This window comes from Daphnia pulicaria, chromosome 10, assembly GCF_021234035.1.
Source record: "Daphnia pulicaria isolate SC F1-1A chromosome 10, SC_F0-13Bv2, whole genome shotgun sequence".
NCBI classification, from domain to species: domain Eukaryota; kingdom Metazoa; phylum Arthropoda; class Branchiopoda; order Diplostraca; family Daphniidae; genus Daphnia; species Daphnia pulicaria.
Genome location: NC_060922.1, coordinates 3012368 through 3026510, shown reverse-complemented (window position 1 = coordinate 3026510; position 14143 = coordinate 3012368). Strand labels below are relative to the sequence as shown.

Genomic DNA, 14143 nt, shown 5'->3' with positions numbered 1-14143 from the left:
TCACACATAGTAGGACTAATAATATCCGACAGCATTTCGTATGTAATCTCGTTTTGGATCAGCATCGTGCGGCTACACGCCCGAGTGCACCATTTAAAGAGGAAATTGAATCACGTCCGACTCAGGATGAATAACACTCGTGTACTTTTGTCTTGTCCCTTGTGACAACTCACCTCCGACCCTTATTCTAATCATAAGAGTAGGCTTACTATACACAAGTAGATAGCACACACACACACACACACTCGTAGAAAACACACACTTTGACAAGAGTATATGTACTATTGGCTTTCCTACACATGTACATCAGTAATATATCTCTTCATTTGGTTTGGTTTGGTTGGTTGGTTTTGTGTATAGAATTTAGAATGTTGGATTACACATCACTGGCAATCTTTGTTTTACACAGACATAACACAGGGAAGAAAAAGAGGACGAAAAATTCAAGAGAAAAACGAACATTGCACATGTCTTTTTGTTAGGATATGGGAGACTCGGGTCCATTTAAAAATAAAAAGAGAATTGAGAGGACAAGATCAAAAACACCGGCATCTTGTTGATTTTATTATTATTATATATTTTATATTTCTAAAGCTCTTCAGGGAAGAGACTCTCTTTCGACTGAGAGTCTCGTGTACCATCTCAGTTTTCACTCGAACCGATGGAGAAAAGTGAAACGCGAAATAAACGAAAGGGGATGCGAAAAGATAAAACAGACAAGTGGAGAGTTACTGTTATTTTATATAGGAGACAAAGGGTAAACAGTTATACGCGCACATGTTGATCTTTTCCTCAGAAATGCTTCAAATGAAGTTCGGATGGGAGCCTTCACGACAGAGACAACGAGAACCTTTTGTTTTTTGTTCTTGGTTGATTTTTCTTGTTATTGGAATAAATCGTCAAGCTAAACAACCTCCTGCCATGCATTTCTAATCCGATTATTATTGATTGATTTCTTTATTCCATATTTCAAGTAGGATAATCCGTTTGGGAATTAAACACACAAGATTATCGCTTCCAAGTATCGTCATTTGTAATATTCCAAGTGTGTGATGATGCAACGTTGGTGATCATATTTCGAAGTGAGGGGGGTTTTATTGAAATGAAACACGGCATTTATAGGTTATATATTTATAATATATATTTGTATACATATATATAGAGAATCTATAGAAATTTGGTTTTCAAAAAATGGGGGAATGGAGTGGGGGGGGGGGGGAGCGGAACGGAGGGAAGGTAATATTGGGAATTCACACGAATCAAAGAATCGCCAGGGGAATGGATTCAAAAACTTCTGTCGATGCGGAGGGGGAAATGTAATTTTTTTTTCCCCACCATTTTTTTTGTGTAAGTTGGTTCTTCCTCGAATTTTATTTCAATGATAACCCCTCTTCAGGAAATGAAACGAACGTATTGCAAGGCTATTCAGGAAAGCATCGCACCACATAAAAAATCGACATGAATTTGTCCGAAACTCGAATCAAAGACGACGAAAATCTTTTGAAAGAACCGCGATCAAAGTCGAATTGAACTCGACAGCTTTTCTTTCTTGTGTCTCTAAGTTGAAAGGAGCAATGCAGGTAGAGAGAAAAGAAAAAAAGTCCAATCCAAACGGTTCGATGAGAGAGAGAGAGAGAAAAAGAAATTGGCCCAATAATAAGAAATAGATATGAATCAAAGAAAACGACGAAAAGGATAAATGGAAATCGAGGACAGGACAGGGGGAATTACAAAATCCAAATAAAATACGAATTTCAAAGAAGAAGAAATAATAAAAAAATGATCAGAAAGAAGAAGGAAATAACAAAAAACTTCTTCAATCTCCTCTGGGAAATATCGGGACAACTTTCCGGGAAGTTTGCATAAACCTCCTCTTTCATGTTTCTCTCTCATCGCTCGCATGTTGTGAACGCAATAAGAGCTGGATGATCAATTGGAGAATTCAAAGATTCGGTCATGGGTGGAAGAGGGGCGGGCCCGCTTTTCAAAAGGAATCCGCTCCGAAAAAATTTGAAGTCGAATAATAAAAAGATCCAAAATAATAATACAAAACAAGAAATACAAAATGTGTAGCTTTTGAAAGTCTAAACCAATAAAAAAGTTTGGGAATTTTTGAAGAGGGAAGAAGGTAGAAGAAGATTCTGGCCGACGGTCGACCAGCGCCGGTATTACATACACAAACACGTCACGATTTTTTTTTTTGTTATTTTTCTTTTTGTTTGTTTGCCCAATTTTTTTTCCACAATAAGGCTAACACATTCACATAAGGAAAGATGCGGGATGTCTTATATATCAACTGTTTCTAGATCAAAGATGTACACAACAACGAATGTCGCCAAAAGGGGAGGCTCTCTCTCTCTCTCTCAGATTGGAATGCGCCGCTTGTTGTTTCGATCCTCAATAACAACATCAAAAGTCTGGCGGGATCAAACACTTTTTCTTTTCTCATTCGGCGGGGGAATTCAAAGGGGGATATTCTGCCGGGGCTGTGCATTTTCTCCAACGAGGAATTCATTTATATATATATATAAGACATTACAAATAGGCCAAGTCAATAAAAATGTTGTTTTCTTTTCTTTAGCCATTTTGAATAGATTTCTTTTTTGTTTGCTTTTTTAAAACTCAAACACGCAATTCCTCTCATCACGGAAGTAGGTGACGGGCCAAATGACGTGGATGGCTCATCACACACACACACACACACTTATTTGCGCCCATTTTCGGGGGGGGGAACAAGCAGCGCGAGATGAAAATCGAGCAGTGGAGAGAGAAAGATATGAATATTGGCGCGACACGACAGCTCATCCGTCGTGCGCAACCAATTTCACGAGAGAGACGTGATGGAGGAGGAGGAGGAGGAGGAGAGAGAGAGTGAGAGATATTTCCTGTTGTATACGGTGAACAGGTTTCTTCAAAGAAGTGGTCATTCACGATATCAAACGCACAATCCTGTTTTTATAACCTCATCTCTCTCTCTCCGACTCTCTCTCTTTTAGCTTTTAACAGGATCTTGCGGTGCTAGAAGAAGACGAGACGAACGTGATGACGGGGGTGTGGGGGGAGAATAACCAAAGCCAAAAACAAATAAGAGAGTCGGTCCGATCCGTGATATTTTTTGACGAGTTTGTTTGTTTCTTTCTTTTTATAGGATGGATGGGAGATAAGTGCCCGAATCGTCGAGATTTGAATTGCCATCGATGCGTTTCGAGTTGCGGGTGGCTCCCGATCCTCCCGTCGCCGCTGGCTGCTGCTGCAACAGCTGCTGCTGCTCACCATCCCGTTGTTGACTAGCTTCGTCCGCTTGATCCGCTGGCTGTGATTGGGCGCTGTTCTTCTTGCTCTTGAAAATTTGGTACATAATCGATCGGTCGGCAGAGGCCCCGTTCTGTTGTTGCGTCGGCGGTTGGCCGCTGCTCGTCGAGCCCGTCGACGAGGCCGAGAAAACTCCCTCAGAGTCTTCCGAACACTTACTCTGCTGGCCGGCGGCAGCCCCGGCTCCCGCATCTTCCGCACCGCCGGTTCCGCTGGAAGACGACGTCGTCGGCGCTCCTCCTGATGACGACGTCGTCGCAGAGGTGGCAGCTCCGGCGAACCACTCGTGACGGTGCGCTTCGTCTGGCGTCATCCTCCGGTTGGGATCCCACCTTTTATCGATGCAAAGTTGAAATAAATAAAAAAAAATCCCGAGGTTGTCGGCTATTTAGACAATAAATGTGCAACTCACTCTAGACAGCGGGAAACGAAATTAACGAAAATGGGGTCGCAATTTTTGAGGATAGACGTCAGGTCTTTGGAACCGGGTCGCCTTTTGCGGCCCTTGCTATTGGTGATGCACCGCGGATTGCCCTTTGAATCTATAAAGCAAAAGAAATGAAATAGTTAAACATTTTTCTTCTTTTATTCGTTAAGTTCTCTGAGCTGGCCTATAGGATATCGAATATGGGCATGAATGACCCGGCCCGTTCAAGCGGATGCAATGAACTCTGGACTGGAGCTCTGCTCCGCGTGTATTGCCCAAAAAAAAAAACGACTGGCAACTTCTAAAAATAACCCCGGGTCGACGAGAATATTTCGTGCAGCACTATAAGCCTTCGACTCCACCCTTTATAGATCTCGTCGTCGTCTGAACACACGGATCGTTACTCTTCATTTACGTCCCGTTTCGCTCTCCGCTGTGACATTTCGCATAGAAGATTTTCTACCGATCGATTTAGAATAAACACCTCCGCCCAGGCTCTTTCTACATCTGTCCCTCCCATTTGAATAAGCCAATGTCGCTAAATGAAACCCTTATTCATCACGTTTTCCTCCGTCGAGTCTCTTATCAAAAAGGCCATTTTGGTGCATGCAAATCAATGGCAAATTGGACCCCGGAAAAGTAGTCCGAGCTTTAAATAGATCACGTTGAGTAACTTTTCACCCCGTAAATGGTGGCCAGGTAGAAATAATGGAAAATAAAAGTATAAAACTGACCGAAGAAAAGTCGTTTCCTGGAAGCGTGTCCGACGACGTTGTCTGGTGGAACATCCAGGACCTCCATGATGCAGGCGAGTTGCTCAATCTCGTTCTCTCCGGGAAAGATGGGGTATCCCGTGTACAGCTCGGCCAGGATGCAGCCTAAATTGGATATAGAGGAGGCACACACAGACCGTGATGAGCATCTCGTCTTACAACAACAACGCGTCTTATCTCTCTCTCTAGATGTGCACTAGACACTCAAAGGCCATTGTTAGATGTCGTAAATGAGCGACGACGGTATTACGCATCGCACACAACCGAAAGAAAAACACGGTCCGAAGAGATAAGCAACTCGAGGAGAAAGCAAAGTCATCAAAAAAGAGCGAGGTGAGAACCTCTTGATGAGCTTCTCCTTTTTTTCCCCATTTCATCGCAGTAGTTGTAATTAAATTCATGCTCGGCTAGAGCCGAAGCTCTAAAGCTTCGTGTGTCGTGCCAAAGTGTCTAGAAAGTCCCAAAAGGTACTGAAGTTCGAACGAAAATGAAAATAACCACCAGTCATATCAAAATTTTCCCTCGATCATATAAATCGAATTATTATTTCTTTTTTGTCTTTCAATTTTCTCCCAAACGAACGAGCCAACCGGTTCAGCCGACTCTATTAATAGATTTGTTGGCAGCGTGAGAGAACTCGGGACCGATCAGACCCTTCATCCGTCACCCATTGCGGTTCCGGTCCCCCCCCCCTCCACTAGAAACCCCAAAAAAACCCGGCCAGAAAAAACGACGAGACGGAACGAATGCAAGAGAATGAAAATGACGGAACGAACCGAAACTCCACATGTCGATGGGTGGACCGTAAGGCAGGCCGAGTATGACTTCAGGCGAGCGGTAGAAACGCGATTGGATGTACGTGTAAATGCGCTGGTGAGTGTAGCACGAGCTTCCAAAGTCGATCACCTTGATGGAACTCGAACCGCGATGTTTCAATAGCACGTTCTCCTGTAAATCAAAATAAGAAAAGAAATAATCAGACATGTATGTTATTGGAGGCGGTGGTCGAGGAGGGGGGGGAGAAAGTGCTCATCTAATAATAATGAGGAAATCAATCAATATTTTCGGCCGACACTCTCGCTCTTCGGTCAGCCCATTGGGGGCCCCTGTGGGGGGTGTGTGTGTGTGCGTGTAATTTTATAACCGATGATTTCCGTATACTGGCCAGCCAGTCAACCAGCCAGAGAGAGAGAATTTCTATTACACTCATTCATTATGACGTTGTGAACCAAGTTTGGCATGCGAAAAGTTTCCGTGTCCCACCGGCTATATCCCATCATCACATCAGCCGCAGCACAGTCTGTGTGTGCGTAATTATGCATACAATTCAACTTGGACATCAGAGTCCTCTGTTCTCTTACAGGAGGGAGGTACGTGGACGAGTGCGGATGTCCTGGAGACGTCCCTGGAGCTGTCAAAACGGCGGTCTTATTCAAAAAAAGAAAAAAAAAATTTCTTTCTTTTTTTCGCATCTCTTTGCTGGAAAGTTGCGTGAGTATAGAGAGAGAGAGAGAGACGATTGATTTATTTATGCATAATACCAACTGCATCACAGTCTGTGTTAAGGTTTGCGCACACGTGAGGGAGAGAGAGTCTCTGCTCTATCGATCGCAAAGGGGCTGGCAGCAGCAGCAGCCGCCAAACTCGAGTTTCCTGTGCTCCTCCTTTGAGAGATGTGCGTATCGTCTACGGTACGCGGAGAGAGTTTTTTTTTTTTTTTTTCCTTTTCACGAGAGAAAGGAAAGAAGAAAAGGAAACGCCCGTGACGTGAGCTTTTTTTTTTCTTTCACGTTATGCATGTACTATGCTGTCGGTCTTCTCTCCTCTTCTTCTTCTTCTTCTCAAAATGCTCCGATTATGCTAATGATTGCGCATGCAAATGCTTGCGCCATCGGTTGATACTTTTATCATTCGTTTGGCGTGTCGTAAAAAATAAAAAAAAGCCCGTCCACCCGTAAACGCGGACGTGTAGGTAGAGGTAGACATTTCGCTTGGTCGTAATTCTGTCACGTTGGACATCCAACCGAGCGTGTCGGCTCTGGGGTTTGCGGAAAGAGAAAAACATTTTCACAAAGGACATAAGGAAATAAAAGAAAAGAAGTTTTTTCGTTTAGAGTTGGAGTCGCTGTTATACGTTACCGGTTTGAGGTCGCAGTGAATAATGTTCTCCCGGCGGAGGAGCCTCAGGCACTGGATCAGCGAGTAGGCAAATCGGCGGATCAAGTTGAGGCTGAAGCCCTGGTAGTTGTTCTTCTTGATCAACTCGTAGAGATTGAGGCTGCCCAAGCGGAGGAGGAAAATAAGAAAAAGAAAAGGAAACACAATTAGCCACAAAATAAAAAGATAAACATGACATGAATCACACACTATTTTCTAGAGTAATGTCTTTCGAAGAGCTACTGGATACATTAGATGGGAAATACAAGGAGAAAGAGAGTCCTGGCTGTGTGTCGAGATAGCACAAGTCTAATTGATCTTGTAAAAAAAAAGCCAGGATAGAGAGTACGTGCAACACACTGTGTCTAGCGGTGTGTTGGGTATCTTCTTGGGCTGATTCTTCGCAGAGGCTCCCAGCCAATGTATTTATATATATATATACTATACAAGATTATCGATTATTGAATGGCTACACTCTCTTTTGATGTTATTTTTTTCCTTACAATTTTTCCTTCCATTTCTTTTTTGTGCTATCGGGTTGTACCAGGAAAGAAACGAAATAAAAAACCTTCAACAACCGAAAAGTTTTCTTGTATCGGAAAAGTATGGTGTAACTCTAGTTTTGGAAGTTTCGGGCGTAGCCGTGTCGATCCATCACCACCCAAAATTTTCCTTTTTCCTTATTCTCTCTGTGTGTGTGTGTGTGTCTTTGGCACACAATTGTGTCGGTATAGATTGTGCGCCGTTGTAGGCAGAACGTTTCTATTCGAGAATGTATAGTAAACGAAATGATTGGCCTTTTTCATTCAATCCGCTTTGTACAACATAATATTCTCTAACCAGATGTCTGTGCTGAAATTTAAAAAGTATTAGACGTCGAGATGATGCCAGCAGCTGGCACTCTGCAATAAAAGCAAACAACAACAACAACAACGCCAAACATGTCTTTAGTAGATTTCAGCTGCGACTAATCATTTTCGTTTTCCTGCTCCCCGCTGTGCCTAACTTACGTACGTACCCCACTCATCTACATAAATAGCCACCAGGCTGCATAATATCTCTGCATCACTTGGATATAATAGTTATGTATTAGTGCTACACACATTTCAAATATAGTTTCTAGCCCCCCTCCGAAACTATTAGCCGAATAATTGTGACGGCCCCATTGGAAACAAAATAAGAGACTTCATTTTTCTTTATAGATAACTGCCAATGTCCTCGGGAGGATCGCGTGAGTCACCGCTGTGTGCGTCCTGTTTTTGACTCATTCCGGACAATAAACACGACGCGGTCGTTGCCACTTTTTTTCTCTATTGCAACGTTTGTAACAGTAGTAGTAGGTTGGCAAATATATCTGTCGTGTCTGACTGCCGTTGCTTTTTTGTACAAACTGAGCCGGCCGTTCGGGATTATTTCTTTTCTCTTCCGTTGGCGTTATACATTCACTTTATTTCTTGTGTAGTACAGGCAAACATTTTCTGCCGGTCGGAGCCAAGGGGAGGGGGATTAACGGCCAACTAAAAACCTCTTTCTCTATATAGGCTGCTGCTGGCGCTGGCTGGCTGTCGGGTCCCGGTTCTATTATCTATAATGCTGTGATTCCTAAACTCTCCCAACGTCCATCACGCCCGGGAATCTCTGTACTCCTCCGTGAGTATGTATGAGCCAGGCCCTCCCCCCCTTTCATCTTCTAAAGCTTCCGTTAAAGCCGCGCCCGAACGAAAGGGGGGGAGAAAGGTCGAGGAAAGGTTTGCGGGTAGATTCTCACGCACAACGGTATCTCGTCTATCTCTCTCTCTCTCTCTCTCTCTCCCGTTCTCTTTGAGGATTGCACAAGTCCCTGATAAAGGGCTACTACAACTAGACAAGGGCAGCTATTTGGCGAATGGCATTACTACACCAGACCCCCACTCGATATCCATCCGCCAACCGTGGCACTTCTTTTTCTTTGGCGAAAAAAAAAAAGAGTTGTCATGGTGATATTGATATTGAAAAGGCCTCTCTCTCTGGGTATGTATAAAGGCCATTCTCTTCGTTCAACGAGTTCCTCGGGATGCCGTACAAAGACCGTCCTCCCGAGAAACGTGCCCAGGAAGTCGGAAACTTTTGGCCAGGCCCACCCTGAATTCATATTATATAAGGAATTAAGCCCAGCTCACATACTAGTCCAAAAGTCACTTTCAATAAGAATAAGAAGAATAAGAAGATTCTTCTACATTTCGGTTCCGGAAAGATATATAACATAAAAGAAAAAAGGGTTGGGCAATTTACCTGAGCAACTCGAAACTGATGCAGAGATGGCTGCGGAAGTAAAAGTAGTCCAACATGTGGATGACGTTGTGCAGGCCGTCCTTGTCCCGCCGCCGCAAGTGGTCCAGGATGCGGATCTCCACCAGAGCTTGGTGATGGAATCGTTTCTTATTCCTGCGTGGTACAGACAAAAATCAAATCAAATTAAAACGTGAATAATATCAAGACGAATGCTATTTATTATGGCGAACAACAACATCCTCGTCCATCAATATGCTAACTCCAGTGTCCCGGAAAGAAAGAACTGATAGCCGATCGATAGTTAACCCAGATACCGTGCATCCAGCCGGAATAGCAAGTATATACGTATATACAACCAGGTGATATATTCTTTGATATGTTTTCTTTTCTTTTTTTTGTTTTTTGTTTTCGAAATAGCTCGAATGTTCGATTCAATGTCAATCGTGACGTGTTGTCAAGGTTTTCACCGTCGGCTTATTCTTACATTGCATTTCCAACGTCACCCCACCGCCGGGGTAACTTGGCATTCGATTAGCTCGCCATGGAAACCCTCTTTTCCCCCCCTGGATACCCCGCACGGATTACATCACAGCCTCGTCTTTTCTTGATAATCTCGAAGAACAAAAATAACCGCTTTATACAAAATTCACTGGTATTCACTATGGAATATGGATGGATTCCGGCTCCTTACCCCCATGGGAAAGCAAATCCCCCATGCCAGTTGGTGCGATTAGACTCTAGTATATTTTCCCGACGTTGGCATGCAGATAAGAGAGCTAACAAGAGTGGGGGGTCGAAAGATTCAAGTGCAATTCACAAGTTATTATTATTATTTTTTTCTTCTTTTTATCATAGCAAGTGTTTAGAATTCTTTTTTCTTCCGCCATATTTTGGTTGTTCCATCCGGAAATCGATCGGAAAGCCCCTTCTTTTCTTTTTCTTTCTTTCTTTCTTCTTTTCGATTGTTGAATAATGCATTAGCTTTCTTTGCTTGAATCTTGCCTTTTGGGTTTCACAGCTTGTGTGTAGACCAACTTGCGTGTAGTAGTAGTGGCAATCGGGGTAGGAGGGGATCTCTCTTCCGACGCGTCCACTGCACGGTGTAGACCATTTGATTCAAAAAATTCCCTCGTCGATTTTGGCTGAAATGGCAAAATGGGGGCCCCAGTGTGGGAGGGGAAAGCGGCCGATTCGAATCTCATTCGTGACGCCTGACTCGGCCGGAATATAAGAGAAGGCGACACAGTGTGCCATCGAGATGAAGCAGCAGCCAAAGCCAAAAGAAGAAAAAGAAGTAGAAAAAGAATGTGCGGCTTCAGCGTAGAGAGACTTGAGAGGGAAATAACTTTTTTTGTGTGATAAGGGTCAAAATGTCAATATCGAACGCCCCAACGCAGTGGCCGGCCCCCCCTCGGGCTCTTCAATTCATGTCTAATATCTATTCTATTTATGTTGTAATAGGCGGGCCGTGGGGAGGAGGCTGACCCGTTGTCTCCGGTTTCCCTCCCGTCCCCGTGACCCCTCCGCTCTATAATAAAGTGACTGCAAAAATAATAATAAAAATAAAGAAACTTTCTCCGCACAAGTGCCATGAGCGCCGCCGCCGCCGCCGCCGTTCTTTTCTCTCCAACAGCAGCCAAACATTTTTTTTTCTTTCCCATCTTTAACCGGTGAGAGAAAAAGAAAGAAATAAGAAGAAGCTTCTCTGGTTTCGTGCCCAGAGGCCCAGCGCTCATCATCATCATCAACCGGTGTAGTGTACATCCCTCATCTTCTCCATGACTCCATCTTTCTCCTTGTTGCGAGCCCCTTATCCGGCGTTATCTTTTTCTCTTGTTTGTTTCATTTTTCGTCTATTTCTCTTTTTGATTCGCTTGTCCGTGTGTTCACTCCGTGGATGGGAAAAAAAACAAAAAAATAAAACAGGAAGAAGGAGGAAACGACAAGATATAAAGAACAAGAGAGACTTGCGTCTATGCGCGGACGTTCACATATCTCGGCAGTCGTCATTAGGCATTCACGGTCGTGATGGCCGTTCAACATGGCATGAAAATCGACCGAAACGATGACGACCGAGACCGACCAAAATCAAGAGAATAAAAGAGGAGAGAGAGCGCGTTTATTTACTTGACTTGACTTGACTTTCTTTGCGTCGACGTCTTCTGGTGGATGATGCCGATTGCGCCCGCACTGCCACGGCCGCGCTGTAATAATTACACGCGGACCGACGTGGAAAAAGGTGGGAGGTGAAGGTGCCATTAACCTTACGACGCCAGCGCGCAGCGCGGTAGGGGTGGGCGCCATTTTTTTTTTCTGATTCGTGCCTCATAACACAAATAGACAACCGCTTCGCTTCCTTGTCCTATTTTAATCATTTCATTTTTTCATTTTTATTTTTCGTTCTTTCCGTTTTTTCTGATATTTCGATGTTCCGCCGTCATCATCGGTTTCCCCCATTTTCTTTCTTTTTGTCAAGAATGTGATTTTCTCTCTTGACTACATTTTTCTTCTTCTTCATCTTCGTCTGATTTCCATGTTTTTTTGAATCTCTTTTGGCAATTGTTGAACCGCCTGGGCTCTCCTTCTAACCCCCTCGTTTCATCACCGCCAAAGGAGCTTTCTCCCGACCATGTCGACTCCACTTGAGGCCTCGAGTCTTCCTTTTTTTTTTTTTTCTTCTTATATTATGTATACATATTCATCGCTTTTCCCCTTCTTCCCGTTTAACCAAAACATGGAAAAACAAGGGGAGAGAGAAAATGAAAAAACGAAGAAAATTAATAAATATCACGACAACGCAGGGTTCCGGCCATTGACAACGCGCAGTCGAAACTGACTGGGCCCTTGTTGTTTCTAATGTCCCTGTTCTATGGCGCATCTCATTACTAAGACACACACACACAGCCACACAAAGACAAGCGGCCGCTAAACGCCGAAAAAACGATGACGACACAACCGATCATTGAATAATACGCCAAAGAACGGGAAAAATATATACGAAGAATTTCACGTAAGGAAAAACAAGACACGGTGACTCTCTCTCTCTCTGCGGGATTCATCGGGGAAAAGAATGAAATAACAAAAAACTGAAACAAACTATTTTGTTGTTTCGCATTAACGGAAAAGAAAAAGAGTGGGTGGACTTACCGGATGATTTTGATGGCCACCTGTTGTCCTGTTTTGTGGTCTAAGGCACGGATCACTTGGCCGAAGCTACCCTTGCCAATGACTTCAAGGATCTCGTAGCGGAAAGCTACGTGATCGTGCATCACCTACAAAAAAGAAGAAGAAGAAGAAGAAGAAGAAAAGAACAAATCAAATGATGTAGTTGTAGTAGCGGATCGCTCGACCGAAACAATCTCAAAACATATTTGTTCGTCGGGCCGGCCATTGTCCAACTTGGCTTGCGTGTTGGCCGACCATCTTTCAAACAAAAGTTATCCCCTTCTTATATTTTTTGGGTTAGAAAAGAAAAATAATAAAAAAAAAAACATGATTATTGGCTCCCGACACGCTACTACCGTCCATCTCTCACGGCCCCAACATCGAATCGGCAAGCGAATGGCAAGGCGACAAATGAGACGCAGCCAAAGAGAAAATAATAGGAAAATAAGAGAAGGAAAAAATCAGCCGTTCGATTCAGGCGGTGTTAACTCACTTTATGATAGCTGCCGTTCTCGTCGTCGTAGCCGCCGTTTTGCGGAGCTCCTTCCTCGCCGTGAATCTTGCGTGCGTCCAATCCCAGGAACCAAATTTCCGGGTAGTGCTCCATCTCCAGCCGCTCGTAAGCCGTCAAACGGGAGCCGTACAGACGCAGAGCCTCTGTGATTTCAGATATAGCCAATCATTCCAAATTAGAATGCATCGCAATCAGTCATGAATCAGAGACAAAATCCAGCCAATAATAATAATAACATGTCCTTGTAATCGCCTCGGCAATCCCGTTAGAAGGGCGGCGTCATTTCGTGCGCATTTCAAGTGGCCGGGCGGACACCCAAAATACCAAAAGATCGAAAGAAAAAAAAAACAGTGGGGAGGATAAAGAATTAAGAGAAAAAGCGACAACCGAGGACGTTAATCTCATTAGTCATGCCGGCGCAACATTTGCGTTTCCTCAACTGGTGAGTCAATAATCCACCGGAGGGGGGGACAACCACCACACACGGCGTTGACAATGAATAAGGAAATGATGAAAATGCCATTAAACTAAAAAAAATTATTTTGGCGGTGACGAAGCGCGTGCCGAGCGAAAATCATTTTTAAGACTCAGATATTAACGACCTTGCATATCATTTACAGCCCAAAAGAAACTTATCATCCACTTTCTCATTAGCTCATCATCAACTGTGTGGCGGGCAAAATGAAACGACGTCGGCAAATAACCCGGACCCTCAAATGAATGTCAGTTGTCTCTCAAGCAAAAGTACTACGTCTGTTTGATCATTGGAGCGCGGCAAATTTGAAATAGTCTTCGCCGTCAGTCGTCGTCGGCCAAAAACCAGCCATTTTGGAAATTGATTTCTGGTCGAATGAGCCGACTGCTGGGCTATATACTTATAAGAGAGAGAAAGCTGGCGGGTCTCTTTTGAGTTTGTACAATTTGTGGAATGCGCCCAACTCTGCTGGTTATGATTTGCTGTGCGCGGCCTGTGTGTGTGTGTGTTTAACGACTGATACCAATCATCACAAATAATAGAGTGCTGGCCCAGCTTTTTTTGTTTAAAACTATAAGACGTGTGTGTGTACCTGCAGGGGTGAGACAGGTGCGTTTATTGGGATCAGCCGTGCTGGCCACTCCCGGGCCCTGGCGTTTGCCAGTTCCGGTGCCGGAACTACTGGAGCTCGTGCTGGTGGTACTGCAGCTGCCCAGAGGCAATTGAAGCAGAGGTCGATTGCCTCCCGTCAGCTGATGATGATCACCGGTGCTGGCCGTGCCGCCGCCGCTGCTGCTGCTGCTCTCCGTTGTTGTCGTGCTGCCCAGTTTGCATCCGTCCAGGCCGGGCGAGAGTCCGCTGCTTTTGCCCATCTGCCCTCCTCCAACCACAGGCGGCAACCTCTGCAATTCAGGAAAGAGAAAAGATAAAGGAAAAAAGACGTTAATTCGATTCCAAAGAAATTTTCCCGCATTATGATAATGAAGGAGTCGATGCTCACGATCAAATAATCGAATCAACCGCTACATTAAACTTGTATTATTCTTTAG

The 14143-nt window shown here is 44.1% G+C and overlaps 1 protein-coding gene across 2 annotated transcripts in view; it reads right to left on the bottom strand.

The window, feature by feature from the left end:
• Positions 1-2121: 2121 nt before the first annotated feature.
• LOC124313956 overlaps positions 2122-14143 on the bottom strand; it is a 43337-nt gene continuing 31315 nt past the window's right edge. For both annotated transcript variants that reach the window (XM_046778849.1, XM_046778848.1), the window contains 9 exons: positions 13687-13996; positions 12599-12762; positions 12088-12212; positions 8941-9093; positions 6652-6790; positions 5289-5460; positions 4474-4617; positions 3725-3854; positions 2122-3644 (listed from right to left, as the gene is read on the bottom strand). In XM_046778849.1, the coding sequence (XP_046634805.1) occupies positions 3143-3644; positions 3725-3854; positions 4474-4617; positions 5289-5460; positions 6652-6790; positions 8941-9093; positions 12088-12212; positions 12599-12762; positions 13687-13996 (1839 nt within the window). In that variant the 3' untranslated portion in view covers positions 2122-3142. The remainder of the gene's footprint in view (positions 3645-3724; positions 3855-4473; positions 4618-5288; positions 5461-6651; positions 6791-8940; positions 9094-12087; positions 12213-12598; positions 12763-13686; positions 13997-14143) is intronic.